The sequence below is a fragment of the Podarcis cretensis genome, assembly GCF_951804945.1.
Source record: "Podarcis cretensis genome assembly, chromosome: 3".
Lineage (NCBI taxonomy): Eukaryota > Metazoa > Chordata > Lepidosauria > Squamata > Lacertidae > Podarcis > Podarcis cretensis.
The window spans coordinates 65,783,922-65,801,296 of NC_137172.1; the positions used below are offsets into that span (position 1 = coordinate 65,783,922).

General features: G+C 45.5%; 1 protein-coding gene across 1 annotated transcript in view; it reads right to left on the minus strand.

Annotated features, from left to right (window-relative positions):
• ENPP3 (ectonucleotide pyrophosphatase/phosphodiesterase 3) overlaps window positions 1-17,375 on the minus strand; it is a 63,862-nt gene that overhangs the window by 38,862 nt on the left and 7,625 nt on the right. Inside the window, exons 2-5 of the mRNA XM_079970644.1 lie at window positions 15,192-15,264; window positions 6,399-6,459; window positions 2,595-2,692; window positions 696-775 (exon numbers count right to left, since the gene is read on the minus strand). Of these exons, the coding sequence (XP_079826770.1) occupies window positions 696-775; window positions 2,595-2,692; window positions 6,399-6,459; window positions 15,192-15,264 (312 nt within the window). The remainder of the gene's footprint in view (window positions 1-695; window positions 776-2,594; window positions 2,693-6,398; window positions 6,460-15,191; window positions 15,265-17,375) is intronic.

Genomic DNA, 17,375 nt, shown 5'->3' on the forward strand with positions numbered 1-17,375 from the left:
ATGACAGAGGACGCGATGGTTGGACAGTGTTCTTGAAGCTACTGACATGAGTTTGACCAAACTGCGGGAGGCAGTGGAAGACAGGAGTGCCTGGCGTGCTCTGGTCCAAGAGTTGGACATGACTAAACGACTAAACAACAAAAAGTAAGCCTGCTTAGAATTAAAGCCCAGGCTGTATATACACCTGCATTTAAAGGACATCCCCATACACAAAAATCCTAGGAAGCTCACAGAGCTACAATTCCCAGCACCCTTAAGAAACTATCATTCCTAGGAATCCTGGTGTGTGTGCTTTAAATGTATGCTGTGCATGCAGCCTAAGGCTCTAGAGACACAGCAGTGAAATGTCCATAAGGAGGGGCATCAATCGCCTGTGCCAAACACATGTTCTGCTTCCACCTCTCATCAAAGGGGCTACCATTCTAGTACCAAAACAAATCTGTTTTCTTTAGGTGGAGCTTTTGGGAATGAAGAAGCTGGTGTTTACTTTCTTCTGCTTTGCTGTTGTTTTAGATTCTTGTTAGATCATTATTACGGTTTGGTGGGAATCTAATGTCATTCACTGTGTGTTTGTTCAGAGCAGAAAGGTGGGATATAAACATTTTTAGAAATGAAATAAAGCACCTAGCTTTTAAAACAATAGCGACACAGCAGAAGCAATGGCGACAATAAAAGGAAAAAAAAAAAGTACTTACAGTGACAATAGTATAGTGATTTACAAAGGTTTTGGTTGGATAAACAGCTCTCATGTACTTTGAATGGGTCCCACATGTTTCTGCAACAAATGGTGCTTTGTAAATATAGTAAATTATAACCATGACACAATATGACATATGCAAAACACAGAGCATGCACACCTCTTTTAAAACTTATTAGGAACATAGGAATCTGCCTTACACAGAGTCAGATCATTGGTCCATCTAGCTCAGTACTGCCTACAGTATTTGGAGCTCTCCAGAGTCTTTCTCACCCCTTCCTGGAGATGGTAGGGATTAAACCTTGGACCTTCTGTGCGCAAAGCCCTTCCCCAAGGCCCCTTGCTTGTAAAAAATACTTTGCATAGAACATTTCCCGTTAGCCAGAATGTGGGCGTTTTTCTCTGGGTCTAATCCCCCCTCCTTTTTGACTGCAAGATGCATCTTGCAATGACTGACACTGCATAGCTTTTGCAGGTCAGTCACACCTGTTTGCTCAGGCTTGTGAAGGGTGGAGGTGAGAAGATGCTTCTCTCACTCCCTGCGTTGTGTCACACTGATTTGCCTCTGCTTTTATTATTATGCTCCATTGTTGTTTTTCTTGCGGTTTTCCTTATGCTGTCATATTATACAACCAGCCCTCGTATGGATGGATAATAAATCTCAATAATAAATAAAGGAGCAGGGAGAGGCTGGAGTTAGAAAATGAGATCACAGCCCCATAGCCTCCCAGCTCAAGATGGCCGCTCCTCAGCTTAAAGAAAGGGGTGGTTGCCGTTAAAATAGCAATAATGGGTGATATTCATCTAGGTTTCACTCAGAGGAGGCCCATCCAAGTTCAAGAACATGACTAACTTAGCTGGCTCAGCTCTGAGTAAAACATAGTGGAATACTACCCATTTATCTTTTTAGAAAACTTACAAACTACTTAATCAAAGAACCCTCCAAGCAAGTTACACATAAAATTGTAGGCGAAACATAGCTAAAATCCACAAATAATGTAAAAAGTAAATGTACACAAAACTGTCAGCAGTGAATCTTTTGAAACAAATATAGGTAACTGAAAATCACCTATATTATTATTATTATTATTATTATTATTATTATTATTATTATCATTATCATCATTATCATCATTATCATCATTATCATCATCATTATCATCATTATCATCATTATCATCATTATCATCATTATCATCATTATCATTATTTGTTATTGAATTTATACACCGTCCTATACCCAGAGGTCTCATTTGAGTACTTCATTTGAGTAAGGCTTGCTGAAGCGAAAAGGCTGGCCCCAGAGTTCTTACTGAAGACTTCTGCTCAATATGGGAGTATCAAGAGCAGGCTCCGGCCATATGCCTTGCTTAATACAGGGCATTCGTCTAGTTGAAAGACTGTCACAGAACATCCCCTCTCTTTGAGGGACTGTCTGGTCCAGCCTGGTTTCAAAATAGGGAACAAGGAAGGACAGCAGGGGCCTTGAAGCTGCAACAGTTGCATCTGGGCAGAAGACAGGCAGAACAGGCACGCAGGCTCACTCACCTTGCAGATCTATTTAAACTAGCATTTTTATTTATGTACTTATTTATTTATTAATATAAATCTGCATCTGCACATTCAGAGTACGCACCCAAATTTCATGCAAATCTGTGCCCCTTTTTCTTCTTTTTTGGAAGATGCTTTTCTTTCTTTTTTGACAGTGCAAAGTAGGTCACCCTACTTTAAAGTTCAAGCAGCAACTCCCTGATCCACCTCCTCTGAGACCCTTTTTTCCCTCCCCCTCTGCTAAATTTCAACACTAGCAGCAATACCTATATGCAAGTAATTCAAACATTTCTTTCTGCAGAATGAATTTTAAAAAAATTTTCATCCTCAGAACAAAATGACTTACTGAGCTTTCCAATATTTGGCAGTAAATTGCCCCAATCTTCCAAGTATTCTGCCCTGAAGCCATCCATTGAAAAAAGAATAAGTGGTGGCAGATCGAACCTGAAGGTAAAGAACACAGAGTCAAAAGTCAGGAGGATATTTGGGTGCTTACTGAGAAACATTAGTTGCCATCTTCCTGAAAAAATCAAAGATTAGACAGTCCAAATATGAATGTTAGAAACACGTGGGCAGGATTCAAGTAATGAGTCACATCAGCAGAAGCTTTGTGCAAGGACTTTCAAGTGTATAATGGGACTTCCCCCCTCCTCTCCCTGCCACCACCCCAAAATTGGGTCAGGAGGTGAGGGGGATGCCCCAGTACATTGTGCAGTGGGAAAAGACAAGGAGAGTTGTTCCATCTAGCAAACTTAAATGTGTGCAAACTTAGAAGAGAGTGATGTTGAATTGTTCCCTGAATTGATTTTAGGTCACAGGGGAACTAAAAGTAAGGCTGGCTATTGAGGGAAAGTCATGTTCCTCTGGCTGCCAAAACCACTTCAGCATAGTATGGAAAAGGGGGCCTTGCCATGGGCTAGCTCCTTAATCAAAGACCAGGAAAAGTGTGGGAAAAGACCCTGAAATTACATCATTCCCAATGTAGAAAGTTGCAGACCTCCTGAAGCTCATCCATGAACCTCCTGGAGTCCAAGGACCACAAGTTAAGAAACTCTGTTGGCATCTGTCTGTCTCAAGAGACAATGGAGAACGCTTCTGGAGATGAAATCAAACTGCTGGAGAATCACAGCACCTGCTGTGGCTGCAAGGACTCCACTCCAGATTTGTGTAGGTTTTACTCTTTAGCCTTTTCTTCTCCCCAAGATACTCTGCAAAGCAGTGGGTACAGATTTTTCCTTGGGATTTACTCACAAATGAGTATAGCCACAAGCCAGAGGAGATTTAGGATCAGAGTTTTCCTTCTCCTAGATGGGCTATCTTCCCAGGTGGACAAGCCCTATCTGTCCCCCATTTCCCTCTACAGCACCTTCTTGACTGTTGGACACACTGTTGGTCTTTTCCTCTCAGTCCACCGCAGCCTGTATTCACATGCGGAGGAAGTCCCTAATTCACCTGTAGAGTGTTATAAAACCTGCTGTAGATATTTCATTACACTTCTGCTGTTCTTTTTAAAAGGCAGCCAAAATAGGACAAGTAAGAAACACATTTATGATTTTATGGAAGACTATTGATCAAAGAGGGGACGCAGGTGGCGCTGTGGGTTAAAGCCTCAGCGCCTAGGACTTGCCGATCGAAAGGTCGGCGGTTCGAATCCCTGCGGCGGGGTGCGCTCCCGCTGCTCGGTCCCAGCGCCTGCCAACCTAGCAGTTCGAAAGCACCTCCGGGTGCAAGTAGATAAATAGGGACCGCTTACCAGCGGGAAGGTAAACGGCGTTTCCGTGTGCGGCTCTGGCTCGCCAGAGCAGCGGTGTCACGCTGGCCACATGACCCGGAAGTGTCTCCGGACAGCGCTGGCCCCTGGCCTCTTAAGTGAGATGGGCGCACAACCCCAGAGTCTGTCAAGACTGGCCCGTACGGGCAGGGGTACCTTTACCTTTTACCTTTTATTGATCAAAGACTCAATGCACATAGACACTTACATAATACATGGTGATAAGCCAGAACTATAAGCAATCTCCTGACCAGTTGGACCCTACATGATAATCTACTACTGCTTTACGATTTCATAACTCATTAACTGATTTGAAAATGATTAAAGTAAGTTGAGAACCAATGTAAAGTGCAACTATTGATTTAGGGGTTAATAATGCATTTATAAATCCCCTGAAAAACCCTGTTATAAAACACACATGTTTAAAATTCAGAACCTCCTAATCTTTCTGCAAATGCTTTTCAGGATTGCTATTTTGCTCCTGACTTACTTTTCTTTTGATCTTTCATAAAGAATGTTCTGTTTCTGAGCCGAATCAGACTTTCCTCAAATACTGCAGTTCTTCATGTACTTATTCCGAAGCAAGTTTAAAATGAAGCTCATTCCAAAGTTTGTGTGCTTTGAGCATCAGTGCAAAGCCTCTGCTGAGGAAATGCATGCTTGGGGTTGCCACAGTAGATAAAATACACTATCAGGTACTGATACTATCTACAACAAGATAGCTAGAGTTTGCAGGAAAAGCTGTCAGCTGACTGTGCTTAAGACTAAGGGTCAAGTTACACATAACATGCTAATGTCTGTAGCAAAATAAAACCCCTGGTGGCTCCTTCCAGAGAAGGGGCAATTCATGGAGGGGCAATTTGGAATGGAGAAAGGACAGGAGGGAGGAGGTGCAATTTTTCTGATGCAACTTCACCTTCCAAGGTCACTTTTCCCTCCATGGAGTTCCAAACACCTGAACATTTGTATTGCTCTGTAAAGAGACCTGTATGAAGTGTTCCAGGGTTCATGGGATTCCCATCTGTCTTTTAAAATTGGAAATGTAAGTTATAGGCATTTCATAAAGGAGCATAGGTGCTCCTTAGAACCCCTTTGAGTGGGTTTCAGAGATTCCTTCTGCAAAGGGATCCAGCAGAGGATCTGTTAAGGAACGTGTTTAATGGGTTAATTTCACTTGTACCTAGATATGGAACGAAAGTTGCAGTGTTCGGTGCTGGGAAAGTGTGGGAGATCTGAACAGTGGAGACTGATTGGAATCGTGGAAGAAAACAGAACAATTTGTGAAGAGCTGCAAGGACTTTGGAAGCTGCTGAAGTCAGGACTTGCTGTGGACTTTGGGGCAGCAAGAATTCTGAAGCCAAGAACCCTTTCTGGGATCAGAGGGAGATGACTACTTGTAAAAACTGTGTATGGTGTGTGTATATTGTAGTGTATGTCTGTGTGTGCCAAGTACAAGTGAGCTCTGCTAAACAACTGTTTCATGTGACAAGCGCAACTGCTTGGCTGAGCTTCTGTGGCTCATGTACACAGAACATACCCAATAAGATCTCATGATGGAGGATGAAGGAAGTGCATGTTCTTGTTGCAGGTTTGGGCAGCTCAAAGCACAGCAACAGAGAAAGTGTTCTCCAAATGCAATGCAGGAAATGAGAAAGAAGGCCTATGCAGCAGTTACACAAAGGGTAACTGCAGTGGTGCACAGATAAAATAGGCTGTCAGGATGGCAGAGCAAAGGCAATTTTGTGGTAAGGTAAAAAGAAAAAGGAAATCTGAAAATACCATTAGGGTACAGCACTAAACTCTTTCTCAGAAGTCACTGTAATTATTCATGAACTTGCAGAACGATCTAGCCCATACGTTTTATATGGTCTTCTAAGCTGTGACTAAGGGACGCGGGTGGCACTGTGGTCTAAACCACAGAGCCTAGGGCTTGCCAATCAGAAGGTTGGCAGTTCAAATCCACCGATGGGGTGAGCTCCCATTGCTCAGTCTCTGCTCCTGCCAACCTAGCAGTTCGAAAGCGTGTCAAAGTACAAGTAGATAAATAGGTACTGCTCCGGTGGGAAGGTAAACAGCATTTCCGTGTGCTGCTCAGGTACACCAGAAGCAGCTTAGTCATGCTGGCCACATGACCCAGAAGCTGTCTGCGGACAAACGCCGGCTCCCTCGGCCTATAGAGCGAGATGAGCGCCGCAACCCCAGAGTCATCCACAACTGGACCTAATGATCAGGGGTACCTTTACCTTTAAGCTGTGACTAACATCAGCTTGGAATGATGGTTCTCAATAAATAAAAAAATCTTTGTGTGCTTATTTACATAACAAAACCACAAAAAATACAGACATCCTAAGTGAACAGATGTGAATACATTAATCTTACCCTTCTGGACACTGAGCTGTGTTAGAAGAGGTACAACTTTCTTTCAACCAAGATGTTTCTCCTGGAGGAGGAAAAAACATACAAAAAGATGCATTTGAATGAAAGAGAGAGAACTGAGTCAGTTCTTAGCTTCACCTCAGATCTTTGTGAAATCCTGTTTGAATGTCATAAATGCTTTTTAAAAAAATTGTTTAGCCAAGCCCATCCAGATATGTAGAAGCCATTCTTTATGTGGTTGTATACCATCTGAAGGAGTGGGTGTGTAGCTTGTTGATACTCCTAGATGCTTTGCAGCTTCTAGAGGCACAAGTGGCCTCAGCCGCACAGAGTGTTTTCCATCCATCTTTGGTTAGTGACCCAGCTGTCTGGATAGGGATAGCCTAATTACTGTTGTCTATGCTCTGATAACCTCTTGGGTAGATTGCTGTAATATGTAATATGTAGGACTGCCCCTGAAGACATTTCGGAAACTACACCTGGTACAGAATTCGGCAACCAGGTTACTTACTGAGGCAAGAGCATATTACACCAATCCTGGTCCAACTGCACTGGCTGCCAATTAGTTTCCTGGCCCAATTCAAATAATAAATAATAATAAATTTTATTTATATCCCGCCCTCCCCAGCCGAAGCCGGGCTCAGGGCGGCTAACAACAATAAAACAGTACAAAGGTACAGCATAAACAACACTCTAAAATCATTCATTATAAAATTAATTAATTCAAGCCACTGGCAACCATTGAGCCAGAGCTCCGCGCAGATTGCCGAGGGAGGGAGTCAGGCTGTGCCCTGGCCAAAGGCCTGGTGGAACAGCTCTGTCTTGCAGGCCCTGCAGAAAGAGGTCAAGTCCCGCAGGGCCCTGGTCTCTTGTGACAGAGTGTTCCACCAGATCGGAGCCACAGCCGAAAAAGCCCTGGCTCTAGTTGAGGCCAGCCTAACTTCTCTGTGGCCTGGGACCTTCAAGACGTTTTTATTTGAAGACCGTAAGTTTCTCTGTGGGGCATACCAGGAGAGGCGGTCCCGTAGGTACGAGGGTCCTAGGCCGTATAGGGCTTTAAAGGTTAAAACCAGCACCTTAAACCTGATCCTGTACTCCACCGGGAGCCAGTGCAGCTGGTATAGCACCGGGTGAATGTGATCTCGCAGCGAAGACCCCGTAAGGAGTCTCACTGCAGCATTCTAAACCCGCTGGAGTTTTTGGGTCAGTCTCAAGGGCAGCCCCACGTAGAGCGAGTTACAATAATCCAGTCTGGAGGTGACCGTCGCGTGGATCACAGTGGCTAGGTCAGGGCGAGAGAGGTAAGGAGCCAACTGCTTAGCTTGGCGGAGATGGAAAAATGCTGCCTTTGTTATAGCTGCAATCTGCGCCTACATGGAAAGGGAGGTGTCGAAGATTACACCCAAACTCTTAACGGACGGTGCTGGCACTAATTGCACCCCCGCAAGAGATGGGAGTTGCCCCCCCAATCCCATATCGCCCCGTCCCAGCCACAGGACCTCTGTCTTCGAAGGATTTAGCTTCAACCGGCTCCCACATAACATCCAGCCACAGCTTCCAAACATCTGGTCAGTGTGTCTGGGGCCGAGTCAGGATGGCCATCCATCAACAGATAGAGTTGGGTGTCATCGGCATACTGATGGCAACCCAGCCCAAAACTCCGAACAAGCTGGGCGAGGGGACGCATAAAGATGTTGAAAAGCATCGGGGAGAGTATCGCACCCTGAGGTACTCCACACACCAAGGAGTGGCGCGATGACAATTCCCCCCCCCCAAGCACCACCCTCTGTCCCCAACCAGAGAGAAACGAGTGCAGCCATTGAAGGACTGTGCCCTGGATCCCCACGTCGGCAATGCGGTGGTCCAGAAGTTCGTGATTGACCATGTCGAAAGCTGCTGACAGATCTAGAAGAATCAGCAGCCCCGACCCGCCTTGATCCAGTTGTCTACGAAGATCATCTGTTGGGGCAACCAGAGCCGTCTCGGTCCCATGACCAGCGCGGAAGCCGGACTGGAATGGATCCAGAGCCGATGTTTCATCCAGAAACCCACCAAGCTGTTCAGCAACCACTCTCTCAATCACCTTACCCAGGAACGGAAGATTCAAAACCGGGCGGTAATTGGATAGATCTAAAGGATCTAATGATGTTTTCTTTAAGAGCGGGCGCACCACTGCCTCCTTCAGTTCCCCTGGGAATGTCCCCGTGCCAAGGGACAAATTGATGATATCCCCCAGGTGGGCCCGCACCTCGTCTGGACACGCTCTAATCAGCCAAGGCGGGCACGGGTCAAGAGGACAGGTGGTGGGCTTTCCAGCTCGGAGGAGTCTGTCCACATCGGCTGGGGATATCCAGTCGAAGTGGTCCAATACCGGACCCAAGGACAGTCAAGGGGCCTCCAGTTCCTTTATTGTATCCAAATTGGCAGGGAGGTCATGGCGGAGCAACAAGACCTTCGCCGCAAAAAAGCTCGCAAATGCCTCACATTTGCCAGGTCGACCCCCTGCGAGATAAAGAAATCTTGCAGGGTGGCGGTTTTGTTGCCTATAGACCTGGCATTGCACAGCACCAGTGACGGAGGTGAGTAATCCTTGCTCACCCTACCCTCATCCCTCGGGATGAAGCGCAGATTGGAAGGGGTACGAGCATATCCATATCTCGATCCCCTTCGCCTATAACATCTGCCCCCACCGCCATACCTCCCTCGCCCCTCCACGGTAGCAATCCCAAGCCTCATAGTAGCCTCCATTGATGGCAATTAATGTTATTCTTTCGCAGCCTAAGACAATAAAACCTTAAAACAATAAAAAACAAAAACAACCCAGAAAACAATAAAACAATACAAATAAAAACTGCAAAAATTACAGTGTTGGTTTTGACCTATAAAACTTGAAACAACTCAGGATCGCAATGCCTCAAGGACCGCCTCTATACATATGAACCGACCCAAACCCTGCAATATAATCTGAGGCCCTTCTTCATGTGTCTCCTCCATGAGAGGTAGAACCACACCTTTGGCTAATTAACATCCTATACGCTTTTCAATATGTTTGTGGGAGAGGGTGGGGGAATGGAATTACAAGATGGTGGCATCAGGATAGAATAGACAGAGAGAGCCCAAGCTATGCATGCATGCATGCATGCATGCATGCGTGAATGTAGAAAGAAAGAAAGAAAGAAAGAAAGAAAGAAAGAAAGAAAGAAAGTTAAAGGCACAGTGAAGACTGCACACGCTCAGTAGTTTCCTGGAGTCACAGAATGTTGTGCATCAATTGGAAAAGCAAAATGGAGGGGTGGAGGATGAATTTGGTTGCTTGAGCCCTTCATATCTTAACAGTATCCAAGATAATAAAGGTATTGTGGAATACGAGCATTTAGGGAGTGGGGATATAATGCAACCTGTTGCTTTCTCCAATTGTATTGCAGCTGCTTCATTTGGTCAATAATACTCATTTCAGGAAACATACTTAGCTATGCATGAGAATGCTTTTGGAACTGTTCACCTTTGCAAGCGCATCATTTTCTCACAATGCCCAACTAGGTGACTATGAGAAGCCCACAAGCAAGAACAAAACAGCACTCTCCCCTCCTGCAGTGTCCAGATACTGGTATTCAGAAGCATAATCCTTCCAACCATGGAGGCAGAACATAGCCATTGTGGCTAGTAGCCACTGGTAGTCTTTATCCTCCATGATTTTGTCTAATCCTCTTTTTAAAGCCAGTTGGCTATCTGAACCTGCTGAGCAAGCAAGTTCCTTGGTTTAACTATGCAGTGTCTGAACCAAATTTGTTGATGCTGGCTAGGGTTGATGAGAGTCCAACATCAGGGGGTACAGGTTCCCCATCCCTGCCCCACAACAATGGCAGGTATGCCTCAATCTGGTAACCTCCAGGTGTTTGGGGTTAAACAGTCCTTGATCACTGGCCATGCTAGGTGAGACATGATGGGTGTTGGACTCCAACACCCATCATGTCTCACCTAGGTTGAGGAAGGATAAGGAGCAGGTGCCTCCTTAGCTGTTGTTGTTTTTTAAAAAATTATTTTATCCTTGTAAACCTCAGGGCTCCTATCAGCATGTTGATCATAGAATCATAGGGTTGGAAAGTACCAAAAGAGTCATCTACCCCAACCACCTGAAAGGCAGGAATCTTTTGTCCAATGTGGGTGTTGAACCCATAACCCTGATATTAAAAGTCTCATGCTGCACCACCTATCCCAGCTGTGTCCTTATTCAAAGCTAGTCAGCACTCACCACTTGAGTTTATTATTAGACGGAATGTTGTGAACTTTAATTCCTAGGATGTTCAAAAAATATTTTAAGATCAGTCAAAGCTGAGAATTCATATTCTCGTCATATCTGGAGAACCATTCATCCATGAATTATCAAATATTTTTGGTTATAGTACTTTGGAATGTGGATGTGCTCAGATTTCAAATATTATTTCATTTCTTCTAACCTACACTTTTACTTTGGCACAATGTTAGGTACACAACATTCTATGACTGGTTCGTGTAGGCTTCATAGGCATTTATTGTGCAGCTTTCAGTTGCTTTTGGGTGGAAATGCAATTTCCCCATGAGGGCAATTTCCCATGAGGGGAAATTTGGCAGAACAACTTGATAGAATAAAGACGAGTTAAAGATAACAGAAGAGTGGAGGTGTTTTGTAAATTATCTTAGAGGTTATAATATACAAATTAACCTACAAGTAGGAGTTAACATATGAGAAGCAGGTAACATCAAAAAGGAAGACTTGAAATGATAATGGGTGAAATATTAAGATATGCAACAGATCAAGATTTCCCTAGAAAAATGCCACAGAGAGATGGGTTGGGAAATCTTAGGAAAAGATATAAGTTAAAATTTCATAAATAAAAGTTAAAGAAAGAAAGAAAAGCTTTTCATGTCACCTTATCTCCCTGCCTGTGGCAAATGGTAACAGCAATGATTTTCTAATATAATTGTAACATTTCAGATCATTCTGAACTATGGACATCTATAATTCTGTGCCCAATTAGAAAAGAAGTACAAAATCAATTTATTACCTTGTTACAAAGAAATGTTAACAGACTTCCAGCACTATTCATATTTTTATGTATAAATAGAGGATGCAATCCACTGAAAGTTAAATCTGTTTTAAGAAACCTTTGTTACTTCATATTCCCTCCCCCCAATCCAAATTGAAAACTAGAAGCCAAAGGGTAAAGGGTTTGTATAGAGGAGCATTCAGTCATGTCACACACACACACACACCTCCAGATGTTTGATGTGGCAGAGCCTGAACAGAGTCTGATCTACCATTAGGCAGAGTGAGTCAGCTGCCTCAGGCGGCAGATTGATTTTATTTTATGTCAACCATTGGTGTACTGTTTAATTTCAGTCTTGTAAGCAGTGTAAAACAGACTCAGTACAGTAAGACTCAAAATGAGTTAAAACTATAAAATCAGAGTTCAAATAAAAAGTGTGCTGGGGGGAGGGAATATTCTGAAAGCACTGTAAGTTTACCAGGGATGAGGCCTCTCTGATCTCAACTGGAAGTGAGTCCCACAAAATTGGGCCCACACTACTGAATACATGGCTTCTTGCAGATAGAAGTCATGCATCTGAGCCATAGGAGACCACTAACAGAGACTGAGCAAGGACAGAAATCACAGTGGCTGGCATTCAGATACTGGCATTCAGAGGGGACGCAGTGACAATAGTCCCTCTGGCCTCTCCCCCTGAGCTTCCCTCAGGCATTCCCATATGATGGAGGACAGAGCTGTGTTTGCCACACAGCCTGACTTACACACCTGCTGCCATGACTGAAGTATGATTCAGTACCAATCTGGTTGACTTCTGCGTGTGAAATGGGAAGCAGGCACCATATTGGTCTTTGCCTCAGACAGCAAATGTATTGGGTTGCCCTTGAGCCCAGACATAAATTTTATCATCTCACTGATTTTCGGATTTTCTCCTGGAGACACCTAGTTTGGTTGTCCTAGGGGATTTTAACATCCATGCCGACACAACCTTACAAGGGGCTGCTCGGGACTTCGTGGAAAGCATGGCCTCCATGGGGCTGTCCCTGAATATGTTTGGCCCAACTCATAGTCATGGACATGCCTTAGACCTGGTGTTCACCTCTAGTGACGTGGGTGATCTGATACTAAGTAAAAGTGAAACAAAAGAAGTGCCATGGTCAGATCACTTCCTGGTGCAACTGGACTTCTCCGCGACCCTTCCCCTCTGCAGGGAGGTGGGACCAATTCGGATGGTCCACCCCCGCCACTTAATGGATCCAAATGGTTTCCAGAGAGTGGTAGGGGATGCTTTATCCCATGTTGATCCTTTCAGCTGATTCCCTGGTGGCCCGCTGGAATGCGGAGTTAACCAGGGCTATCGACTGTCTGGCTCCGAAGCGCCCTCTCCGATTGCATGGAGCCCGGACAGCTCCGTGGTTTTCTTCAGAGCTCAGGGGGATGAAACAATCGCTGAGACGGCTAGAGCGTCGGTGGCAAAAAACTCACTCCGAATCTGACTGGACACAGGTTAGAGCTCAACGTCGAGCCTACCAAGTGGCGATAGCGACGGCGAAGAAGACTTTCTTCACCGCCTCTATTGCATCTGCAGAAAATAGTAGCAGGAGACTTTTTCAGGTGGTTCGTAATTTAACAGAACCACCTTTACCACCGGGGCTTTGTAAAGACCACAAGATCTCCTGCAACGATTTTGCAAAGTTTTTTGCAGATAAAATCACTCATATTCGGAAGGAGCTAGACACCACCGTGGGAGCAGGGCTGGGGCGGGAGAGTGCTAGAGCTCTGTCTGGTCAAGTTGCATGGAATCGATTTCAATCCATTACCCCCGAGGATGTGGACAGGCTGCTTGGACGCGTGAAACCAACCACCTGTCTCCTGGATCCTTGCCCATCCTGGCTAATAAAAGCAAGCCGGGAAGGGCTGGGCGATGGGCTTTGTGGGGTGGTGAATGCTTCCCTCTGTGAGGGAACATTCCCAGATCCGCTGAAAGAGGCGGTCATTAAACCGCTTCTTAAAAACCCATCTTTAGACCCGGCCAGTATGGCCAACTATCGCCCAGTCTCAAATCTTCCATTCTTGGGCAAGGTGATTGAGCGCGTGGTTGCTGAACAACTCCAGGCACGCCTGGAGGATGCGGACCATTTGGATCCCTTCCAGTCGGGATTCAGGCCTCATCATGGGACTGAAACTGCCTTGGTCGCGCTGGTTGATGATCTCCGGCGAGCTAGGGACAAAGGTGAGAGTTGTTTCCTAGTTCTGCTGGATCTCTCAGCGGCCTTTGATACAATCGACCATAACATCCTTCTGGACCGTCTAGAGGGGCTGGGAGCTGGGGGCACTGTTATACAGTGGTTTCGCTCCTTCCTCCTGGGCCGTGTTCAGAAAGTGGTGGGGGGGATGAGTGTTCAGACCCCTGGGCCCTCACCTGGGCCCTCAGGGTTCCGTCCTCTCCCCCATGCTTTTTAACATCTATATGAAGCCGCTGGGAGAGATCATCAGGGGGTTTGGACTGGGTGTCCATCAATATGCAGATGATACCCAGCTCTACCTCTCTTTCAAATCAGAACCAGTGAAGGCGGTGAAGGTCCTGTGTGAGTGCCTGGAGGCGGTTGGAGGATGGATGGCGGCTAATGGATTGAGGTTGAATCCTGACAAGACAGAAGTACTGTTTTTGGGGGACAGGGGGCGGGCTGGTGTGGAGGACTCCCTGGTCCTGAATAGAGTAACTGTGCCCCTGAAGGACCAGGTGCGCAGCCTGGGAGTCATTTTGGACTCACAGCTGTCCATGGAGGCGCAGGTCAATTCTGTATCCAGGGCAGCTGTCTACCAACTCCACCTAGTACGCAGGCTGAGACCCTACCTGCCCGCGGACTGTCTCGCCAGAGTGGTGCATGCTCTGGTTATCTCCCGCTTGGACTACTGCAATGCGCTCTACGTGGGGCTACCTTTGAAGGTGACTCGGAAACTACAACTAATCCAGAATGCGGCAGCTAGACTGGTGACTGGGGGCGGCCGCCGAGACCACATAACACCGGTCTTGAAAGACCTACATTGGCTCCCAGTACATTTCCGAGCACAATTCAAAGTGTTGGTGCTGACCTTTAAAGCCCTAAATGGCCTCGACCCAGTATACCTGAAGGAGCGTCTCCACCCCCATCGTTTGGCCCGGACACTAAGGTCCAGCACCGAGGGCCTTCTGGCGGTTCCCTCATTGCGAGAAGCAAAGCTACAGGGAACCAGGCAGAGTGCCTTCTCAATAGTGGCACCTGCCCTGTGGAACGCCCTCCCATCAGATGTCAAAGCGATAAATAACTACCTGACATTCAGAAGACATCTTAAGGCAGCCCTGTTCAGGGAAGTTTTTAATCTGTGATATTTTAGTGTATTTCTGGTTTTTATGGAAGCCGCCCAGAGTAGCTGGGGAAACCCAGCCAGATGGGCGGAGTACAAATAATAAATTATTATTATTATTATTATTATTATTATTATTATTATTACTACTGAGAACTAGACTTGAAGCATATCCCCTGGACAGGGCTCGCCCAAGACATTTTTGCACCTCAGGCAAACGACAAAATGGTGCCTCCATCCCCACCAGGGAAGAAGCGGTGTTGAAGATCTATATCAGGAACAAAGGGGGAATGAAGACCAGGATCTGCTGCCGCTGTGGATCCTGCCACCTGAGGCAGTCATCTCACCTTGCCTCAAGAGCCCTGCCCTAGACATAAGACATTTTTGACCCTCTTTTAGTAAATTGAGGAGATTGTGAGATTACCTTCTCGTGTTTTCCTTAGTCCAAGTTCCAAGCCTAGTCCAAGGGATACAGCCACCAAAGAAACTAGAAGAACCTGTTACAAAATAACATATGTGTCACAGAGTATAAAAATCAGCATATTGCATATATGTGGTTAACAAATGGTCCTTCCCCGTGAATGGAAACAATCTCTCTCTCTCTCTCTCAAATGTGGGCCTCTACAGTAGCAAGGGGTTTGGGAATTGCAGCTAAAGTCAGATGAAGCTGAGCCTGCAAGCTGTAGCACACAGAGCTCAATGAAGGTCTGGAACCTATCAGGCTGTCCATTGGGGTGGCAGATGCCGTAAATCTTTACCTTTGCTCAGCCTGTGTAATGTGCATAAATGAACCATATATCACAAAATGTCAAGAAGGCTTCAGTGACTTCATTCCACAGGAAACAGAACCAGAGTAACACACTGAATTTCTGGAGATCTCATTGCTGAGAGAATTGAAATACATGCAACAATGCTTGTTTGGTTAGGAGCAGAGGGAGCTGTCTTACAGTCACTCAGGTCATTGGTGTGATCTAGCACAGCACTGTCTACAGTTTTTCGAGCCAGTGGGCACATTTGAAATTTTGAGAAAGTGCCTGGGTGCCAGTCACAAAATGGGGGCATGACATATCATAAAATGGATGTCATAGGGGCACAGCACAACAGAAAATGAATTTCTGCCTTTGTTATTATTATTATTTTAAACATCTTTATTGAAAGTTCAAAAGTACATAATTATATGTGCACTAAAAAGAGTAAAGGTAAAGGGACTCCTGACCATTAGGTCCAGTCACGGATGACTCTGGGGTTGTGGCGCTCATCTTGCTTTATTGGCTGAGGGAGCCAGCATACAGCTTCCGGGTCATGTGGCCAGCATGACTAAGCCGCTTCTGGCAAACCAGAGCAGCGCACACAAACGCCGTTTATCTTCCCGCTGGAGCGGTACCTATTTATCTACTTGCACTTTGACATGCTTTCAAACTGCTAGGTTGGCAGGAGCAGGGACCGAGCAACGGGAGCTCACCCTATCACGGGGATTCGAACCTCTGACCTTCTGATCAGCATGCCCTAGGCTCTGTGGTTTAACCCACAGCACCACCCATGTCCTCACTAAATATAGTGAGGTGTAAATAAAAGAGAGAAAAAGAAAAAAAGAAACAGAACCTGTGTAGAAGGGGAAATAAAGTGGGGGGGGGCAAAACTGTATACTTTACAGGGTTGTCTATCTTGACTTATTACAGTATTTGCAAGAATTTATTGTGTGTGTGTATGTGCTTGTGCATGCGTGGATATAAGAGTTTAAACAATCAAATTAAGTGTTTAAAACTGACAGAAGTAGTTCTATGTTGCTGAGATGTGAGAGTAGCTTTTAATTTAACCCTACAGGAAGTCATGCAGTCTAATCTCTAAAGGGGGGCCACATGTTGAGATTTCTGCATTGCAGGGGGTCAAACTTGATGATCCTTGGGGTCCCTACCAACACTATGATTCCTTCCCACCTCACTGATTATAGCTCAACAGCAGCGTAAAATCAGACACTGATGAATGATGGAGTGACTGGCTCTGAAGCCTGCTTGTTCTTCTGAAGGTATGCCTCCTCTCTCAAGCCAATTCCAAAACTGCCAGCATAGATTGTCTGGTGTAAAGCTTGCTCATGATGCTGAGCAGACTGACTGGAGGACCAGCAAATTCAGGTTACTCAATTACAGTTGATGGGGAGGCAATGTGTAGCAAACCTGTACTGTATCTTCCAAAGATGGGACCTTTTGCAATATGGAAAAGAACAGGAGGATGCACTGGCAAGTGTGGGACAACACTTGCTTGACACAACATCATCTACCCTCCTCAGAAACAAGTCCAAATGAATGCTCAATAATTTGACAGCATTGTCTAGCCTCCCTGCAAACAGATCAGGACTGGCGAGGAACTATTGTCCTGCTACTGGGCATCCATTTGGGCATTGTAGGAAACAAGATGCCAGACAAAATGGACATTCAGCCTGATCCTTATTAGCTCATGTTAATCCATATTCTCCAAGGTAAAGGTAAAGGGACCCCTGACCATTAGGTCCAGTCGTGGCCAACTCTGAGGTTGCAGCACTCATCTCGCTTTATTGGCTGAGGAAGCCGGCATACAGCTTCCGAAACGTGGCCAGAATGACTAAGCCACT